At 39.9% G+C, this 22,486-nt stretch overlaps 1 protein-coding gene across 1 annotated transcript in view; it reads left to right on the top strand.

Moving 5' to 3' along the window:
* The window catches only part of wdr1 (WD repeat domain 1), a 52,247-nt gene that overhangs the window by 17,166 nt on the left and 12,595 nt on the right, over positions 1-22,486 (top strand). The window contains exons 5-8 of the mRNA XM_041187841.1: positions 4,837-5,017; positions 9,438-9,515; positions 14,556-14,636; positions 15,087-15,320. Coding sequence (XP_041043775.1) covers positions 4,837-5,017; positions 9,438-9,515; positions 14,556-14,636; positions 15,087-15,320 — 574 coding nt within the window. The remainder of the gene's footprint in view (positions 1-4,836; positions 5,018-9,437; positions 9,516-14,555; positions 14,637-15,086; positions 15,321-22,486) is intronic.

The raw sequence follows: 22,486 nt of genomic DNA, 5'->3' as shown, positions 1-22,486 counted from the left end.
GGGAATTGTTTTATTCATGTTCAGTTTGAAGGCGTGATTGGGGATAATGGCTAATTATGGGGCATGCTCTTAAATTCTTTAAATTTTATTTGGAAGAACATACCAGCTTTTAGGTCTTTCACTCTATAAAAGTGATTTACGGTTGCTTTCAGTTTGAGATCAACTACATAAATGCCTTTGTATTCAAGATGGCTTCTCTGCTTGGAAGTATTGAATAAATGATAATTAGGTAAAAAGCATCTTGCTTAGATACTAGTTCACCCTGTCTGTTCTAACAGTTTTTGTTTGCAAATTGCAGTTTTAACATGGAAAACTATATGTGCATTTATTGGTCCCATGTAAAGGGCTCAATTGTTCTATTTCAGTTTTTTGAGTTAAAATATAAAACATCTCAGCCTTAAAGTTTGCTGTAGCACGTTTTCATTTTTGACTTGCTGGGTCATTAGCATAATGCTACAAAGAGCCATTAATGATTTTGCAATACATTCCAATACTTTTGATAACCTTTAATATGAAACACATCCAATGCACTTCAGTGGCAAAAATAACTGGGTACTGAGCACTAATAGGAGAAGGGAGTAGGGTTGAGGTGGGGTGATGTTGAGAGTACAGGAAAGAGTCATTTCAAAAGTAGCAAGGTAAACATCCAGGCTCTAGCTGAGCAGCGATTTAGATGAAAATAAGCGGAGTCAGGAAGGGACAAAGAATAACAAAGTTTATAGGGTATTAGTAACTAAGTTAATGCCATGGAAAAATTAGGAACAGTCAAAGCTAAAGACACTATCTGGATGAAGCATTTGTAGCAAATTACATGAATTAATAGCACAAAAATGTATTGTTTGAAATCAACCATGGATATTAGTTCAATGTGACAAAGGTTGGGAGCCAGATATTCCAGGATACTTAACTTTCAAAGATAGGCAAAATGGAGAAAGAGGAGAGGTAGCTTTGAAAATTAAGGATTGGATAAACTTAGCAAAGAGAGGGAATCTTGGCTGAGAAATCAAGAAGTAGAATCAATTTGGGTGGAGCTGAAAGACACTAAGAAAGCTTTGGGAGTTGCTTATAAAATTATAGGATGGTTACAGCACAGAAGGAGGCCATTCAGCCCATCCTGTCCATGCCAACTCTCCAAGAGCATCTCAGCTAGCCCCACTCCCCTGCCCTTTCCCAGTAGCCATGCAATTTTTTTCTCTTTAGCTATTTGTCTGATTCCCTTTTGAAAACCATAATTGAATCTGCTTCCCTGATGGTAATTGTGTTGGGCAGACTATAAACCATGAAATTCAAGGCATGGTGATTACATTAATGGTCATTAATGGTGATACAGTAATCATGGACTTTAATCTTCATATAGACAGGGCAAGCAGAATTTTCAATAATACTGTGGAGGATGCTTTCATGGAATGTATACTGTTTACAGTCTATATTAGTGACTTGGTTGAGGGGACTAAGAATAAACTATCCAAGTTTTCTGATGATATAAAGTTAGGTGGGGAAGTAAGTGGTGAAGATGCAAAGAGGCTGCAGAGGGATGTAGGCAGGCTGGGTGAGTGGACAAGAACATAGCAGATGGAATATAATGTGGCCAAGTTTGAAATTATTCACTTTGGTAGGAAGAATTAAAAATGCAGAATATTCTTGAATCGTGAGAGACTGGGAAACATTGGCATTCAGAGGGACCTGGTATCCTTGTACATGAATCTCAAAGTTAACATTGCAGGTACAGCAAGCAATTAGGAAGGCAAATGCTATATGGGCTAGAGACATTAAGGGTAGTATTAGTTAAAAGAAAATGACGATGTTGCCGAAAAGAGTAGTAAGCCTGAAAATTGGGAGGGCTTTTAAAAAATCAAGGTATGATCCAAGACTTGGAGGAGAAAATTAGTAACCTAGCAAGAAGTATAATCACATATTATAAAAGCTATTGCAAATATGTAAAGAGGAAGAGGTTTAGTGAGAGTAAGTAGGTCTCTTAGAGACAGAGGAGAAATTATAATGGGGAATAAGGAAATGGCATAGATATTAAACAAAAGCAGTCTTTTGTGACGACAGATGAATGAAGGAGATATTAGAACTTGTGGGGAACCGGGGTCTGATGACAGTAAAGACTTAACATAATTAATATTAGTAATAGAAAAGCACGAAAGAAATCAGTAAAGACAAAATTCAACACATCTCCTGGACTTGATGACCTTACCCAGGGGTTTTAAAAGAAGTAGCAGAGGTAGTGGATGCATTTTGGTTTTGATCTTGTGGAATACCCTAGATCCTAAAACAACCCCTTTGTATTGTAAGGTAGCAAATGTAATCCAACTATTCAAAAAAGAGAGGGAGGGATAAAGTGGAGAATTACATATGTCAGCCTGACATCAGGAAAAATACTAGAATCCATTATTGAAGGTGTAGTGAGGGGGAAACTTGGAAAATTATGATTAGGTAAGAGTCAACACAGTTTTTAGTTGAGGATCTAACTGGCAGGATAGACCATGGATGGTGTGGTGTATGGTGGTGGGACCAGTGGATATAGTCTCTGGATTTTGAGAAGGTCTATACAAATTGTTACATAAGTTTAGGGCGCATGGGGTTGAGGTAATAGCATGAGTTGAAGATTGGTTAATAGACAGAAAACAGAGTATAGGAATAATAGGTCATTTTTAGTGTGGCAGAGTGTAATTAGTGGAGTGCTGCAAGGATCACTGCTTGGACCTCAGCTATTTACAATCTGTATCAAAGAATTAAATGAAAGCGAGACTTGCGTTTATGTAGCATCTTTCACAACCTCAGGATGTCCCAAAGCACTTTACAACCAATGAAGTACCTGAAATACTTTTGAAATGTAGTCATTCATGTAATGTAGAAAATACGGCAGCCAATTTGCACAAAGCAAGGTAACAATGACCAGATAATGTGTTTTTGCTATGTTGCTTGAGAGGTAAATATTGGCCAGGACACTGGGGATAACTAGTCTTCGGAATAGTGCAATGGGATATTTTACATTTATCTGAGAGGGCAGAAGGGTCCTCAGTTGAATGCCTCATCTGAAAAGTTACACTTCTAACAGTGCTGCGTTTGAGTGTCAGTCTAGATTTTTGAGCTCAAGCACTAGAAGGGACTTGAACTTGCAACCAGCAAGAGTTTTACTAACTGAGCCACTGCTGACATTGAGAGGACCAAGTGTAATATACCTAAGTTTGCTGAAGATACAAAGCTAGGTGGGGAAGTGAGCTGTGAGGAGGAAAGCAATGCTGCAAAGTGACACAGGTTAAGTGATTGGGCAAGATAGCAAACGGGAATTAATGTGGAAAATTATCCACTTGGCTTGACAAGATTGGAAAAGCAGAATGTTTTCAAAATGTGAAAGCTGAATAAAGGTTTATCAAGAGAGATTTGGGGAAACTTGTAAACAGGTCACAGAAAATAACATGTAAACAGCAAATAATTAGGAAAGCCAATGGTATGTTTGCTTTTGTTTCAATGGGGGTTGGTAAATAAGAGTAAGGGAGACTTGATTCAATTATATAGGGCTTTAGTGACATCACACCTGGAGTATTGTGTATAGTTTTGGTCTTTTTACCTAGAAAGAATTTAGTTGCCTTGGAGGAGCTGCAACACAAGTTCACTAAATTGATTCCTGGGGTCAAGGGGCTATCCTTTGTGGAGAGATGAGAGCAGAATGAGCCCATATTTACTACAGACTAGAAAAATTAGAGCATATAGAGGACTTGGGCATGGTAAATGCTGAGAGGCTGTTTTCAATGGCAGGAGAGCCTAGAAGTAGGATAAGGGATTAACCATTTAGAACTGAAAAATTTCTTCACTTATGGTGGAATTCTCAGTCGCTGTGGGCTGTCGATTATCAGTATATCAGTCAGTATGTTCAAGACTGAACTTCATGGATTTTTTTTTTGCACTGAAAACGATGGGATTTAGGAATAGGACAGGAAAGTAGAATAGATATGAGTTCAGCCATGATATTGAATAACGAAGAAGCTCAATATCTATATGGGCTACTGCTATTTGTGTTCTTGCATCTGGGGCAGGCATGAGGCTTGAGGACAACGGTTTTGAAATTGATATGTTGGGGGAATGGAAGCTGATGAGGATAGGGCAAAAGGACTTGGTGGGCAGGTTAGAACAAACAATGTTGAATAAGCTGGAATTCTTCAGGGGCAAAATTAGCATTGAAGCAAATGAGCCTGGAAAGATTAAAATTGTGGACATTGGTTTCATTGGTAATGGGAGTGAAGTAAATGGGGTTGGAGATGAGTAATGATGAGATGGGAGTAGATAGTCTTGATGGTAGTTAGGATGTGGGATTTGAAGCTCAGTTTGAGGTCTAGCAAGACTCAAACTGCGAAGTATAAGGTTCAGCCCAAGTGAGGTGACTGGGAGGAGAATGTAGATGGGGTAAATTGCAGAGTTTTTTATGGAAGCAAAACATGGTAACTTGGATTTGTTTTAACAATTTTGAGTTGAAGCTCTTATGAATCCAAGACTTGATCAGTTGTGCAGTCAGACAGTAGCAGTGGCCAGATTAGTGCTAGCGAGAGAGAGAGAACAGTGTCATTGTCATACATGTGAAAACTGACTCTTCCATCCATGAATGATGCTGCCGACAAGAAGTGTGGAAGGGTTAAGCTGGGCAAGAATGTAATCCTGGGAATGTCCAGTATGACATGAGGGCAGAGGAGGAGAACTGCAAGAGAAGCTGGAGGGCTTTGTTGGGACATACAGGAATGAAAGCTCGCTGGGCCAGCACGCTGGAGAAGTAAACCACATACACTTATTTGTTTATATTGAATAAGAGTATTGGCCATGTTTGAATTATTGCAGATATGGAGCAGTCTTCCAATGGGACACAGGAACTTCTGTTGGATCGCTTACCGGCCACAGCAAAGTTGTAAACAGCATAGCTTTTAAGCCAAATCGACCTTTCCGAGTTGTGACTGGCAGTGACGATTACAGCTGCGTGTTCTTTGAAGCACTTCCTTTGAAATTCAAGTTTACAATTAATGTAAGTGATCTATTATAATTGCAATGCTGTTATGAAATGTTTTAATGAACACCAGTCTTGAGTTATGCAGTGGAGTCGTCAAAAATTATAAATCCAACATGATACAAAGTTCCTGAATTTTAAGTGGTTTGCAGTTTCACTTTTGTAGAGTACATTAGGTTCATGTAAGTTTTATTACATATTTGATAAGTTGCCTAGTATTTTGCCTGTCATGCTTGGGAATCATATCTGTATACAGACACGAGAAAGTTGGCAGATGATAAGTAAAATCAGAGAATTGAATGTATGGCTCAAAGATTGATGTGAGAGAAATGGGTTTCAATTCGCAGGATGCTGGCAGAAGTACTAGGGAATGAGGAGATGTGCAGTTGGGAGTGGCTTTATTTGAATTTCCTTGGGACCAGTGTCCTGGAATCATAAAACCTGGGTTGTAGAGAGGGCTTTAAACTAAATAGGGAGGAGATTCACATGAGGGGTGACTTAGAAAGCTAACGAGAGAGGATAAGGCAATAGACAAGAGTAGATAATGATAACCAGAGTGTGACAAAGGGATAGAGCATATATACATAAGAATGCACTAGCAAATAGGTTAATAGAGAAAAATGATAGAAAGACAGGATTAAAAGCTCTTTATCGGAATGCATACAGGATATTTGTAGCAAGATGAATGACTTAACAGTACAAATGGAAATAAATGGTTATCATATGATAGCCATTACCCAGATGTAGTTGCAAGGTGACCAAGGCTGATACCTGAATATTCGAGTATATTTGACATTTCAAAATTATGGGAAGGTGGGGTAGCTGTGTAAAAGGATGAGATCAGTACAGTAGTGAGATAGTCTTGGCGTGAAAGATGATGTAGTATCAGTTTGGGTAGAGATGATAAATAGCATGAGAAAGAGGTGACGGAGTAGTCAGTTAGGCTCACTACTAATAGGTACAGTGTAGAATAGAGTATAAATCAAGAAATAATGGGGGATTATAAGAAAGGTATTGCAATAATTGTGGGCAATTTTAATCTTCATATAGATTGGATAAATCAAATTGGCAAAGGTAGCTTGAGGTTGAGTTGTGTATTTCTGTTAGCTTCTTCGAACGTTATATTCTGGACCCAACCAGGGAGCAGGCTATTTTAGACCTGATGATGTGTGATGAGACAGGATTAATTAATGATCTCCTAGTAAAGGATCCACTAGGCAAGAATGATCATAACATGACAGAATTTCACATTCTGTTTGAGGGTGAGAAACATGGGTCTTAAAGTTAAAGGTAGTTTCAAAGAAATGAAGGTGGAGTTGGCTAAAGTGGACTGAGAAAATAGCTTAAAAGGTAAAATGTTAGAGAAACAGAGGCAGATATTTAAGGAGATATTTCATAAGTCTCCACAAAGATCTATGTCATTGAGAGACGACAAGAAGGATGAACCCTCCATGGCTAGCTAAGGAATTTGCAAGTGGTATCAAATTGAAATAAAAGTTGTATAATGCCGCAAAAATTAGTGGCACTCCAGAAGATTGGGAAACTTTTAGAAACAGCAAAGGATGACTGGGGGGAAAAAAAATCAAGAGGGTAAAATTAGAATGTGAGAGTAAACTAGCAAGAATTATATAAACAGGAGCTTCTGCGAATGCATAAAAAGGAAAAGAATAGCTAAAGTAAATGTTGGTGTCTTAGAGGGTGAGACGGGGCAATAAGCAATGTGAAACCAAGAAATGGCAGAAACTTAACAAGCATTTTGCATTTGTCTTCGCGTTAGGCACAAAAAGCATTAGTTGTAATTTTCCAAAATTCCCTTCCTTCTGGAAAGCACCCAATGGATTGGACAACTAAAAATGTAACATTCCTGAGGGAGACTGAAAGCAGGAGACTGTAAGCCAATTAGCCTAACATTTGTCTTTGGGGAATGTTCTGGAATCCATTCTTAAGAAGTAGTAGCAGGACATTTACAAGATCAGGATACAATCAAGCAGAGTCAGCATCATTTTATGAAAAGGAAGCCATATATGCCAACTTGTTATATCCTCAAAAGAACCCTCTAAGTAGAGTGGGTAAAAGGAAACCATGTGATTTTGGATTTCCAAAAGGCATTCGATAAAGTGCTACAGAAGGTTACTGCTTAGGATAAGATATCATTGTGTTGGGGGTGATATATTAGCATGGATAGATGATTGGCTAACTAACAGGAAATGGAGATGGCAAACTGTAACTAGCGGAGGGCCACACAGATTAGTGCTGTTTACGATCGAAAACTATTTACAATCTACAATAATGACTTGGATGAAGAGACCGAATGTTTGTAACCAAATTTGGAACAAAGGTAAGTAAGAAAGCAAGTTGTGGGGAGGACCTAAAGATTTTGAAAAAGTTTAGATAGGTTAAGCGAGTGGACAAAAAATTGGCAAATGGAATATAATGTGGGGAAATCACGTTCCCACTTTGGGAAGAAGAGAAAAGCAGAATATTATGTAAATGGAGAGAAACTGCAGAATGCTGCGGGACAGGCACATTTGTGTGTCCTCTTACATAAATCGCAAAAAGGTACATAAATTGCAAAAAGTTAGGGTGCAGGTACAGTGAGTAATTTGGAAGGCAAATGGAATATTGACCTTTATTGCAAGGGCAATGGAGTGTTAAAGTAGAGAAGTCTTGCTACAGTTGTACAGGACATTGGTGAGACCACACCTGGAGTACTCTGTACAGTTTAGATCTCCTTATTTAAGGGGGAATATGCTTGCTTTGGAGACAGCTCGGAGAAGATTCACTTGGTTGATTCCAGGGATGAAGGGGTTGTCTTGAGGAAAGGTTGAGCATGTTGTGCCTATACTCATTGTTGTTTAGAAGAATGAGTGATGATTTATTGAAACAGATGCTGAGAGGATGTTTCCCTTCATGGGGGAATCTAAAACTAAGGGGAACAGTTTCAAAATAGGTCTCCCGTTTAACACGGATATGAGGAATTTCTTCTCTGTGGGTTGTTAATCTTTTGGAATTTACTACCCCTGACAACAGTGGAGACTGGGTCATATTCAAGGCTGAGTTAGACAGTTTTTATCTACAAGGGAGTCTAGGATGATGGGAAGCACGCAAGAAAGTGGTGCTGAGGACACAGTCCAATCAGCCATGATCTTACTGAATGGCAGAGCAGCCTCAAGGGACCAAATGGCCTACTTCTCCTATTTCTCATGTTCTTCTGCAACAAGCTTATAAGTACATAACATATGAACAGAATCGGTTGGCTAAAATTATGTATTCAGAAAACAAATCCCAACTGATGTAGAAATCTTAAATCAAGCAAAGCAGCGTGATTAGAGATTACTGAGGAGATGTAGAAACAAAGAATCGAATAAGCATTCAGCTGAGCTTTGGCTGTAAAAGAGATGGAAACTTGATAAAATTTCTCCTAAATATTTATGAACAGCGTTCTGTTAACTTTCTCCACTAAGTTGAAAATATGCTAGTAATAAGACTTGATAATGTTAAAAATAAAATTTGTAATAACTTAATTTGAATTTGTTCAATGGAATTTGTTCAAAACAGGGTTTCACATCAGAGGCGTTTTGCCAGATTCAGATTTGAACTTATCCCAGAATCATCACTTTCAACTGAAGAAATTCCATGTAGTAGGGTGCAGCTCTTAAGTATTTATGCCAGCAACACCCAAATTTTAGGTTTGACAGCAACTGCTCATTCACAAAGCATATCAAGACTTTTGGTTCGAGTTTCTACCCCCCCCCTCGCCAAGCTGTCCACGTGTGTCAAAAGTATTGAGAACCCATCTTCAAGTAAACAATCCTCAAAACAAAGTAAAGCATAAAAGTTGCAATTTTCCCTTAACTTATGCCAAGTTACTGCAAAAAAATTATGTTCCAACAGTTGATTTAAAAAAAAAAGACTTTACATGTGCAAAAAGTGATATTTTCAAATTTTGTAACCCTTTATTGTAATTTGAATTGGCTGAGCATTCACGAATATGATGAGAACCTTGAGAAGCAATAGAATAGAATCATAAATCAGCACTTAACTGAAGATATTTGCAAACTTTTTGACCTTGTTTCTTGTAATAATTATTGGCATTCCCACCATATGTTGCTTGCCATGTGGATAGGGAAGTTTCTATGAACATTTTTCATTTTTGTCAATGTTTAGTTGAGTTTCATTTGTCCCAGGCCATCATAGTGTTGGGCTTCTTTCCCTATTTCATTCCCAGTATTAAAGGTATTTAGTGGTATGGAGAAATCTAGAATTATTCACCATGTGTTTTACTGCCTGTTTTGTGGCAGATATGACTTCTTGTTGTGCAAAATTTATTTATGATCTTTGTGCTACTTCAAAACTTGAAATCACAACTACTAAAGAAGTGTCTTATCTCCTACGTATGAAATACATTTTCTGGACTTGCTTCTCTGATTCTCTGTAGAACCATTCAAGGTTTGTTAATTGTGTGCGATATTCGCCTGATGGGACCAAGTTTGCTTCAGCTGGTGCAGATGGGCAGGTAAGAATAAACATAAATTATTCTAGAGTACAGTATCTCACTTCTGAGGTTGCATGTGCTCACTGCTTACATTGCTTCAGGGTGAAAATTTCAGTGCTATGAACTCTGTCTCAACATGTCATTAGATCAGTTTCAGCTTTCTGAATTTGCATGCTGACAAAGAGCAAATTTTGTATTGGTGATGGTAATTTTTAAAAACCTCAGTAGCGGTCCAGTATGTACTTTCGTGAAGGCACAGTATTTAATCTATTAGCAGTCACAATTTGCGTCAGTGGCTTTTCAAAAGGAAGGTAAGCTGATCTAATTACGATACAGTAATGGGATCTGTTCCTTTAGTTTCAATAAAATCTGGGAAATGGCTACTGTGAATGTTAAATTATTTATCCCAATTCATGTCTTCAGAGTAGATTGTCATTCCTCTATGATGTGAACGACTTAGGGGAAGAAAAGATATACGTTCAGCTATGCAGATGACAACACTTTAACAAATTTGTGTTTACAAGGAGCATATTTATGCCCTGCATTGATTATAGTATCTATGCAAGTATCATATAGAAATATAATAACAGATGTTTTAAAATGTGATCATTGGTCAGTCAATATTACACCCAGCCGGCTCTTGGCTGAGTAAACTTTTCTTGCTTTTCTAATATATTAATGTATTGTTAAGATCATAATAGAAAATATTTTCATAAAATGCCGCTGTACACTTTAAGCACAAACCTTGCAAATGTTGGCAATATAATGTATTTGTCGAATGACAATCATTGATCCTGATTGACAACAAAAATAAATATTTGACTTTACTATCTCAAAGTAAACAACAATGGGGAGGTGTTGGCATAGTGGTATTGTCACTGGACTAGTAATCCAGAGACACAGGGTAATGTTCTGAGATGCAGGTGAATCCCAGCATGGCAGATCTAAAAATCTGGAATTAAAAGCCTAATGATGACCATGAAACCATTGTTGATTGTCATAAAAACCCATCTGGTTCACTAATGTCCTTTAGGGAAGGAAATCTGCTGCCCTTCCCTGGTCTGGCCAACATATGACTCCAGGCCCACAGCAATGTGGTTGACTCTTAAATGCCATCTGAAATGGCTGAGCAAACCACTTGGTTTTATCAAATCGATAGAAAGTCAAGGAGTGAAACTGGACAAACCTCTCAGCATCTACCTAGGCACCGGAAACTACAGTGGCAAACTCAGCACGATCAACCCTGCAGTGTCCTCCTTACTAACATCTGTGGGCTTATGTCAAAGTTGGGAGCTGTCTCACAGGCGACTTAAGCAACAGCCTAACCTAGCCATACTCATGGAATACAGATAATACCCCAGACATCAACATCACCATCCCTGGGTATGTCCTGTTCCACTAGTACGACAGACTCAGCACATTGGTATACAGTCAAGAGGGAGTTGCCCTGGGAGTCCTCAACATCAACTCTGCACTCCATGAAGTCACATGGCATCAGGTCAAACATGGGCAAGGAAACCTGCTGATTATCATGTACTGCCCCCACCAACCCCCTCCAGCCCCACCCTCAGCTGATGAATCAGTAATTCTTCATGTTGAGCACCACCTAGAGGAAGACTGAGGGTGGCAAGGGCACACTTTGGGTGGGGGACTTCCATGTCCATCACCAAGAGGGGCTTGGTAGCACCAGTACAGACTGAGCTAGACAAGCCCTAAAGGTCATAGCTGCTAGACTGGGTCTGCGGCAGGTGGGGAGGGAACCTACAAGAGGCAAAAAAAGGTATTTGACCTCATCCTCACCAACTTGCCTGCCGCAGATGCATCTGTCTGTGACAGTATCAGTAGGAGTGACCACCACATAGACCTTTTAGAGATGAAGTCCTGTCTTCATGTTGAGATTACACTCCATTGTGTTGTGTGGCACTACCACTGTGTTAAATGGGATAAATTTCAATCAGATCTAGCAGCTCAAGATGGGGCAACCATGCGGTGCCTTTGGCCACCAGCAGCAGCAAAACTGTACTCAACCACAATCCGTAACCTCATGGCCCAGCATTTGCCCTGCTCTACCATTACCACCAAGCCAGGGGATCGACCCTGGTTCAATGAAGAGTGCAGGAGGACATGCCAAGAACAGCATCAGGCATACCTAAAAATGAGGTGTCAACCTGGTTAAGTTACAACAGAGGATTACTTTTTTTTAAATTCATTCATGCGATGTGGGCGTTGTTGGCTAGGCCACCATTTATTGCTCATTCCTGATTGCTCTTGAGAAGGTGGTGCTGAGCTGCCTTCTTGAACCGCTGCATTCCATGTAGTGTAGGTACACCCACAGTACTGTTAGGGAGGTTGTTCCAGGATTTTAACCCAGCAACAATGAAGGAATGGTGATATATTTCCAAGTCTGGATGGTGAGCGGCTTGGAGGGGAACATCGAGGTGGTGTTGTTTCCATGTGTCTGTGTGCTAAACAGCATAAGCAGCAAGTGATAGACAGCTAAGCAATTGCACAACCAACTGATCAGGTCTAAGCTCTGCAGTCCTGTCACATGCAGTCATGAATGGTGGTGGACAATTAAAACAACTCATTGGTGGAGGAGGGCTGCACAAATATCCCCATCCTTAATAATGGGGAAGCCCAGCACATCTGTGCAGAAGATAAGGCTGAAGTATTTGCAACCATCTTCAGCCAGAAATGCAAGTGGATGACTCATCTTGGCCTCCTCCTGAGGTCCGCAGCATCACAGATGCCCGTGTTCAGCTAATTCGATTCACTTGACATGAAATCAAGAAACGTCTGAAGACACTGGATACTGAAAAGGCTATCGGCCCTCACAATATTTTGGCAATAGTACTGAAGACTTGTGCTCCAGAACTTGCCATGCCTTGCGCCAAGCTGTTCCAGTACAGGTACAACATTGGCATCTACATGGCAATGTGGAAAATGCCCATTTATGTCCCATCCACAAAATTCAGGATAAATCCAACCCAGCCAATTACTGCCCCATCAGTCTACTGATCATTAGTAAAGTGATGGAAGGGGTCATCAACAGTGCTATCAAGTGGCAATTGCTTAGCAAGAACCTGCTCACTGATGCTTAGCCAGGGTCACCCAGTTCCTGACCTCATTACAGACTTAGTTCAAACATGGACAAAAGGGCTGAACTCCAGAGGTGAGGCGAGAGTGACTGCCCTTGACTTCAAAGCAGCATTTGACCAAATTTGGCAAAACTGGAGTCAGTGGGAATCAGCAGTGGGGGGAAAAGCACTCTGCTGACTCGACTCATACCTAGCACAAAGGAAGATGGTTGGGGTTGTTGGATGTCAGTCATCTCAGCTCCAGGATATCACTTCAGGAATTCCGCAGGGTAGTGTCCTCGGCCCAGCCATCTTCAGCTGCTTCATCAGTGACCTTCCATCATAAGGTCAGAAGTGGGGATGTTCGCTGATGATTGCATAATGTTCAGCACCATTCATGACTTAGATACTGTCCTTGTCCAAATGCAGCAAGACCTGGACAATATCCAGGCAAGTAACATTTGCACCACACAAGTACCAGGCAATGACCATCTCCAGCAAGAGAGAATCCAACCACCGCCCCTTGATGTTCAATGACATTACCATCACTGAATCCCCCACTATCAACATCCTGGGGTTACCATTGGCCAGAAACTGAACTGGTCTAGCCATATAAATTCTGTGGCTACAAGAGCAGGTCAGAGGCTAGGAATAGTGCGACGAGTAACCTACTTCCTGACTCCCCAAAGCATGTTCACCATCTACAAGGCACAAGTCAAGAGTGTGATGGAATACTCCCCACTTGCCTGGATGAGTGCAGCTCCCACAACACTGAAGAAGCTTGACACCGTCCAGGACAAAGCAGCCCGCTTGATTGGCACCACATCCATAAATCTTCACTCCCTCCACCACCAACACACAGTAGCAGCAGCGTGTACCATCTACAAAATGCACTTCAGGAATTCACCAAGGCTCCTTCGACAGCATCTTCTAAACCCACGACCGCTACCATCTAGAAGGGCAGCAGATAGATGGGAACACTGCCACCTAGAAGTTGCCCTCCAAGTCACTCACCATCCTGACTTGGAAATATATCACTGTTCCTTCACTGTCGCTGGGTCAAAATCCTGGAACTCCCTCCCTAACAGCACTGTGGGCTGCAGCGGTTCAAGAAGGCTGCTCACCACCACCTTCCCAAGGGCAGCCAAGGGTGGGCAATAAATGCTGACCTACCAGCAAAGCGCACATCCCATGAATGAATTTTTTTAAAAATATAGTGTCACATCCTTTGTGTCATGCAAAATATGCTCCCTACTATTTAAGCGTAAATTGACATTTCCTAGCCAGTTATTGGGCCCAAAATCTTGCACCTAATCTGCATGGCTGACACCATGTTCCTTCTCACTTTTTTGATCGTGCCTGGACTGCTGCCTTCAATTGGCCACAAATCAATTTACATATACAAAGGTTATGTGTCTCTTTCAGTTCCCTTTTGCAATGTGTGGATAAAGCAAGCTCTGCAGTTTTGACTAGTTTTTCTGTTTGAGGTGACAGTTGAAGGCTACTGAATAAGTGGTAAGGAAAGTTGAGCTTTCAAGAGTTATTTAGTGTTTCACATATTTTTAAGATTAGTCTTTAATGCTACTTTTTAACAAGGTTTTAAATCAAATTTGGAATAGCAGGCTTCATTTTCAATTATAACTTTCAAAGGATTTTCTGTGTTACTGCAAAGCACCAACAGATGCTGCGATTATGTAGTGTCTAATTTTTTGTTCCGTACATCAATCAGGTTTTCTTGTATAGGTAATTTATTTTAAATAGGCAGGGTGGGGTGGAGGGGGTTAGATGTATTTTGGCACTTTTATGTTTTTTTCATTGTTGTATTTATAATTGTCAGTCAGTTCACAGGTCTTGTTTAGATATCTCGACATACAAATGCAATTCAGAGATTTGTGCAAAAATTCAATACCTGATTTTAAACTTTTTCATAATACCTCTATTCCACTTGAAGTACTCATTGGTTTGTGTATATTTTTCAAAATAGATTTTTGTCTATGATGGGAAGGACGGAAGCCAGTTATGTGGCCTTGGAGGTGACAGCGCCCACAATGGAGGTGTATATGCTGTAAGTTTGTTTTAAGGCCTACCAGTCTGTTACATTAGGCTTAATTGAACTTTCAACTGTTCCCATTATCATTTACTAAAAAGCTAGTGTTTGTGTAACTTTGAAATGCAGCTTAACTTCAGAACTGAAAGCCAAATATTAAATGAATAATTACAGCTTTTTATTATTCCTCTTTCCTGATTGCTGATTTGATAAAATTCTGGTGAATTAGCTTACTATTGTGTTTTTATACACCTTAGTTTTTTTTTTAAAGGAATACATTGAAGCTGTTGTTGCTGTAGAGAAATCTTGATCTTTTAGCTGAAAGTTCTGTTCAATGTACAGTTTGAAACTTGTAAATGTATGTTGACTTCGTTGTAATTTTAGCAACTATTTTAAGCTGCCAGCCAGTTAATGTTTTAATTGGTTGAAATACCATATCTTAATTTCTATGTTATTTGTCCTCCACAGATTAGTTGGAGCCCTGATAGTAAACACCTACTTTCTGCTTCTGGTGATAAGACTGTTAAACTATGGGATGTTGAAGCCAACACTGCAGTGACAACATTCACTATGGGCTCTGATGTACTGGACCAACAATTGGGATGCTTGTGGCAGAAGAATCATCTGCTGAGTATTTCACTTTCTGGCTATATCAACTATCTGGATAAAGCAAATCCCAGCAAGCCTCTCCGTGTTCTCAAGGTATTGAATTGTTATTCATGGATTGGATCCAAGCACTGATACCTGTGGTGTCGGGAAAATGCTCTCATCATGGTGTCTTGGTTCAGAGGTGCTAAACTTTTTTTTTGTGACTCTTGATTTTGGCCATTGACATGTCCAGGAACCATTTGTAAATCGTCGTTAAAGCAGCTGTAAAGAATTACTAACAAACTGACCTATTGCATGAAAAGCTGTTCTACTCAAGAAGTAATTATTTTGGTACTATACCTAGAATTATATTTTCCTTGCATGTTTACCATTCTTGTGCCAGAGTTTTGTTTTGTCCTGGATTAAAATTGCATACTTTTCATGGCTCCTTCCCATAAAAGTAGGTGGGAAGGAAGTAATTTTAATGTGGACCTTGATAAAATACAGTGCTTGGGAACACTTTATATTCTCAAAAGTTGTACTTGTGCTGTTTTCCCTTTGGTCCCCACTCTTGCCTGCAATTGGCCACAAATCAATTTATATATACAAAGGTTATGTGTCTGCTTCAGTTCCCTTTTGCAACGTGTGGAAAACCTAAGCGCTGTCCAAGCCCCCTCGAATTAAAAGTTGCTTTGTTAACTCTGAAACACAAAGACCTGAATCTTGTGAGCAGCGTCATTGCCGAGTGGATCGCTGCTGTTCTTGAAGACACTCCTGGCTCGACTCTGTTGCGCATTTAAATGCGCAGCGCGCCATCCCCTGGGGAACTCCGTCAGAGCGGAGTAGAGTCAGGGGAAGATAGGACACGGCCCCTTTTTACGGCAGGTTGCCGTATGATAAGTTTAAAGATCCAATTTTTGATAGCAAATGGATGATTGAATGGAGAGCTGGGCTGGAGGTGGTACTCGGGCCTGTTTGTGGGGGTGTAGTTGCGGGGGGATGTTGGTTATGCAGTTGGGGGTGGGGAACAGCTGCAGGGGCTGCGGTGGTAGTCATGTCAGTGGGATGATAGGGGGTGTCAGTTGTGTAGTTACCCCAGTGTTATACCAGGTTTCAATCTGTCTGCTATTTCCTTGGTAACTATCCAGGTACATACGGTGGAACTGTCAGAGGTCTTCAACTCTAGCTTAGAGTCAGAGACATTCGTACAGGGTCCCAGGGAGCAGGGAATTTCCCATCAGAAGTTTAAACTTCCCGGGCAATTCCCACATAGGTACGCAGGACCCCTACGTGCATCTTCAGTTGTACGTTCAGTCTCTTTTTGATCAGGAAACCAGATTTGGCCTGTTATTACAAACATTTATAAATGCTACAAGCAGGCAAGCAAATTCATCTTTAAGGCACTGTTGCAAAGTAACAGTTACAACATATCCCACAGTATGTCGCAAGTCATTGTTACTCAATTAACCCTCCCAGCAGCAATACAAACTTCATAACTGAGAGCATGTTTGTTTAATTAGTCTTCCATGCATCGCCTGTTTCCTCCTCAGAGGAAAAATTATGTTAGTGTATTGATTTCCCTCAAAAGGGAACCGAGGAAAGGTTCCACAGTACCTTTGTTAGTTTCTACATTTGCACTGATTGGCCCTGGCTGGCTGATTTTCACAGCGCCTTTTGCCTCCAGTAGCATGACAGCCATTGTATTATGTGGGCTATTTGATCTTTTCAGTTAGATTTACCCTATGATTGCAATTCCTATTCTGCCCAGCTATTTATCAAGCATTGGAAAAAGAACTAGCACAAACTTACATAGGAACTTCGGACTTGGAGCAGGAGTAGACTATTCAGCCTTTTGAGCCTGTCCTGCCATTTAGTAAGATCATGACTGATCCAGTTGTGGTTCGATCTCCACTTTGCCATCTGGATCATTACCCCCACCCCCCTCTCCCCCATAACCCTTGCCTCCCTTGTCTCTCAAAAATCTGTCAAATTCAGCCTTGAATGAATTCAATGACCAAGCCGCCACTGCTTTCTGGGGAGGGGGATTCGACATATTAACAACCCTTAGAGAGAAAAAAATTCCCCTCATCTCTGTCTTAAATGGTAGACCTCTTATCCTTAAACTAAGTCCACTGGTCCTAGTCTCTCCCACAAATCAAACATCCTCTTGATACCAACCCTATCAAATCCTCTCGGGGCCTTATGTTTCAAAAAGGTCATCTCTCATTCTTCACCTCTTGCCAAAGTTTCTTTGGCTGAACCTCCTAAACCCAGAGCCTCCATCACCTTAAACAAGCCCAGCAGTTTCCAAAACTCCATTAATTGTTTTGTGACTTAAGAGGATGCTGTGTTGCATAGAAATCAGGAGAGTCATACTCTGGAAGCTGGTTCCGGCGATATGATTCTGAGAAGATCTTTAGCCTGTTAGGTGTTTGATGGTAGAAAGGAAAAGTGGGGGAAGAATGGAATAACATTCTCAAAACTAAATTAACTGCTTTTCCTGTTTGATTCCGGCTTGTTTTTATCTGTTTTTATCCAGTCCTAAGCCACCGGACCCTGAGTATGTTTGCTTTGTGCACAATTCAATGAATTAGTTTAATTCTAAAAGGTACCAAAAACCTTCTGTGTGTTGTTTCTGTGTATTAAACACAGCTTTTAGTACGCTAACTTTAAAAGGATGGCTGCAGTTCAGATATTTAGAATACAGGCTAGAGCTGAAATAGACCAAGTGAATGGATCAGGCAGCAGTAGGAGTAGGGTTGCAGGGAGAGAATGGATCTGGTAGAAGTATGGATGCGGTGGTGAGGAAGTTGCAGCCGGAGCTGGGGATTCTAAGCTACATATCTTTTTTTCAGTGTTGTTCCAGCAGTTTATATGCACATCCTTGTTTATCTATTGGTCTAAAAATATGCAAAATTCAAATTTAAAACTTCAATTGCCTAGTCACAAGCACATGGAAATTATTGCATGAAGCTAGTTTTTTGTATGTGACAGCATGCCTCTGAGTCAAGATGGTCTTCCTTAATTTGCTGTGATTTTTAAATATTTTATCCCATTATGTTCCTACAAAATCATTTTTACTGAAGATTAACTTTATGAAGAAATAAACCCTCTTGGGCTCATGTTACTATTTATATAGAGATTATTATGACCAGAATTCTCCTGAGCCATAAAAATTGGAGAAACATTGTCCTTCAACAGAGGACATTGTGGAATATAATGCTATAATTTGTGCTACGGTGATTTGGCTTGTTGACGTTGTTTTGTATGTGTTTGGAAGATTATTAGTAAAAAGCTCTCTGTATGTTGTGAAAATAATTGTTTTTTTCCAATATATCTTGCATACGTTATAGTTGGTAATACTTGTCATTTAAGAATTTTTACCATTAGAACTCAAGAAAACTTATTTCATTGTCCACCAAGGGCCATTCATCATGCAAGAAAATCGATAGTTTACAGAGGAAGGGGTTATGTTATCTGTAGGTTTCGAAACTCTTAGTTCCTGACAGAGCGAATAATCTGAAATAATGTAAAAGGTGTTCTGCCTGCCAACAAATAAACAACATGGTATATGAATTTCAGTACCGGTGCAATGTGGCTCATTTATGCTTGCTAGAAGCTATGTGTATTCACATGCAGCAACTTGTCCTCTGGGGGCAAAAGGAACACTCCAGGCAATTGCACCTTTTTGAATTAAAAAAAGCATGGGGGATAATAGTTCCCTGGTGCATTCTCCATGGAAATGCCTCGACCAATCCACATCGACTAGCCAACCAATCAGCACCTTTTTCTCATGCTATATAATTTGTTGCTCCCTTTGCATCTGATGAGTGCAAGATGAAAAGCATTGACATCATGTCTCTCTTATTCAGCAGTGCATCGTCTGAAATAACAGCAGGCATTTGGGGTTTGCCATGAATCACTGTTTTCACATTTAAACTCCCCTTTGGTAATGTAATCCCAAGAGGGTTGTTTAATTATGTGACCTCTTGGACCCAATAAGGATCATGAGTAATTAGCCTGTTTCCAAAAAAACTGAGGTTTCATGTAACTCTAAGCCCAAGAGTAAACTAAGTTTTCTTAGATGGGTATCACCGTGGACCTAGCTGTTTTGGACTGTAAATAAACCTTTGAATCTCCCTGAAACAGATTCAGATGAGAGAGGCTTAATGGAATGATATTGAGCACCATTGCATCTGTGAAATGCTAGTATGTTGATGACCTGCTAGTATCAATCTTAGGTTTTCCCAGTGCTGGATATTAAACATGAAGAGCATTTGTCCTTCGAGTTGCGCTGCTTCAACCTTTTTTGAGAGTGGTGGGTTAGGTTAACACTTTTCATCTCTTAATAGGCATATTAAATTGAGCTGCCTGCTTTCCTTCATAATTCTTTCAATTTATAAACTTTTGTACAGTATTAATAGTTTCTAGAGCAAAATACCATGAATGCTGAAAACCTGTAATAAACACATTGCTGGAAATTCTCAAGTCTGGTAGCATCTGAGAAGAGAGAAATAGTTAATGTTTCATCAGAACAGAAAATAATACTTCCATGCTGGGATTGATTCAAATGGAATTGTTAGTGGGCCTGTCCAAGAGTGCTTGTGGAGAAGGGTCCTGATCTAAATTCATAGGATGCAACTGTATTTTTGAACAATGTCGTAAATAGGGGAAAGCTGTACATTTACAAGTGTTTGAGGCAGTGCAATGTAACAGACTTAAAGGGATTCCCATATCTTTGGTAAAATGTACTACAGCTCCAAACTCTTTGTAATAACTACAATTTGGATGAGATTATCAAATGTTCCAGTACACTACACTGTGCACATCAAGACTGTCCTGTAGTATTTAAGCTTGCAGGCAGTTTTCTTCAAACCCATTGAATATAAATTAAAGGTTGTGCCCTGAACAACAATAGCACTAATACATTTGTGAAGGCAACGTTCTGGTTTGAGCTGCAAAAGAGCCTACTTCAAATGGAAGATTGGTATATGAAATCTGGTTTAGTGGCTTGCTGCCACTTTTTTATAAAGTGATTATAAGTATACCTACATTTTTTTTCTAGGCTCTTTATGCTAGTTGCTGAAGCTGTGGCATTTCCTATGCTTGGACAGAGATGCTGTTCTCAGCATAATTGAAGTAATAATTCTCAAGGGCAATTTGGGATGGGCAGCAAATCCAGTGCCACCTTCATCCTATGAAAGAAAAAATAATCCCTGGGATCCCTAGAAAGCAATCTTTGATACAGATACTCTGCGTCAAATATTTAAATTCTTCCTCTAGCAGTAATGGGTAGATTGTTCATCATTAACTGACCAGAGTGCATTCTCCTGAAGAAAATCCCAATAAAAATTAAAGAGTAACAATATATCACCTGTGCAGCTTTGATGCCTTTGCATCTATTTTTCAAACTTCCATAAGAATTTTGGCCGTTTGTCTTGTCCGCTTCTATAGATTCTTTAAAGCACAATGAATATTTGAGATTAAACCAAATATTTTAGATTAAAGCTAATATTTGGAGAATTCTGTGGAGAAATATTTACCCAGGGCATTTAATGTTCTAACTGTAATCGTTTAGTAATTCTTGTACCCCCTCAAACATTTCTAAGCATTAGTTTAAAGGAAAATATTTCAGAAATGCAGGCAAAAATATCTGTTCATTTTGTTTTTTGTCCATTTTCTCCCTTCTGTTCTTGAAGTTATTGCTAGGCAATGATTTCATGAGCACGAGGTGTGACCAGTGCCCTCAATAGTCATTATTAACGTATATGTCTTAATGGCGATTGTCAGGGGACCATTCAAGTTCGTGGGTTATCACACTTGAGCTCGATCTTATCCTTGCCTGAGGTTTGCCCCCACGTTTTTCTCCATTGATTAGTGATTAGAATAGAAAACCAAACCAAGACAATTTGCTTATGCTAACTAAAAAAAGTCAGTTGTAGTCCTGGCCAAGATTGGCTAGTCAGCATAGCTCTTGAATCCAGTTCTATGCTGCTCAGCTGCTGCACTGTGTAAACCCATTTGTCATTTGCAGTTCAGCTACTAACTATAGGTCGAGTATCTTCTTATCCATAAATCTGAAAACTAAAAACATCCAAAAACCTTATCGACCTTTAACGCAGGAATCTCTGACCCAAGCCGAGACTACCCAAGCTGACAAACCTCGCCGACTGCACCCGACCTTAGTGCTGGAAATCCCTGACCCGAGCTGACACAAACCTCGCTGACTGTGCCTGACCTTTAGCGCAGGAAATCCCTGACCCGAGACAACACTACCAGATTGACACTAACCTCGCCGGTCCCACCCGACCTTAGCGCAGGAAGTTCCTGATCCGAGCTGAGACAAACCTCACTAACTGCACCCGACCTTTGGCGCAGGAAATTTAGTTTTGTCCACACGCGACATGACCCGAACCTCGCCGACACTCCTACAAGCAGAATTGTCGATGGTGCCACGTGTGGGAGCTTATTACATGTACTCCTGTATTTATTATTCAGTGATGCATCTTACTTTTCTAGCCATTTTACTTACTTTAGACTATAGCTTGACTAGGATAATATAAAACAAAAACTGAAAATGCTGGAAAAATTCAGCAGATCTGGCAGTATATGTGGAGAGTGAAACAGTTAACTTTTCAAATCCGTATGACTTCTTCAGAGCTAAAGAGAAGTAGAAATGTGATGAATTTTGTACTGTTTAAGAGGGGTGGAGCAAAATAGGTGGTCAGGGCTAGGTGGGAGTTCAGGAGAGATTGACAAAGATGTCATGGACAATCTCTCCTGAGCTCCTACCTATCCCTGACCACCTATTTTGCTTCACCTGCTGCACCCCATTTTAAACGGTATAAAACTCATCATGTTTCTACTTCTCTTTAGCTCTGAAGAAGAGTCATATGAACTTGGAATGTTAACTATTTCAATCTCCACAGATACTGCCAGACCTGCTGATCTTTTCAAGCATTTTCTGTTTTTATTTCAGATTTCCAGCAGAGTTTTGTTTTTATCTTATAGCTAGACAGGGCTTAGGCTATTGTAATGTAAGTAGGCCTAATCTTATATGCGGTATGTGAAAACCAAAATTATCTGAAATCTGAAGCATGATGGGCCCCAAGGATTTCAGATAAAGGATATTCAATCTGTAGTGTCAAACAATCTCGTATTGTTTGTGATGCATTTTTTTTCTTGCTGCATTTTAGCCTTTCTTTCATCTATTTGATTTAACTTTTGACTTCTGACTGAATTATACAGTTGATATTAGTTGTAAAAGCTACTACATGCAT

The sequence above is a fragment of the Carcharodon carcharias genome, chromosome 1, assembly GCF_017639515.1.
Source record: "Carcharodon carcharias isolate sCarCar2 chromosome 1, sCarCar2.pri, whole genome shotgun sequence".
NCBI classification, from domain to species: Eukaryota; Metazoa; Chordata; class Chondrichthyes; order Lamniformes; family Lamnidae; genus Carcharodon; species Carcharodon carcharias.
This window is presented reverse-complemented; position numbering and strand designations above follow the sequence as displayed.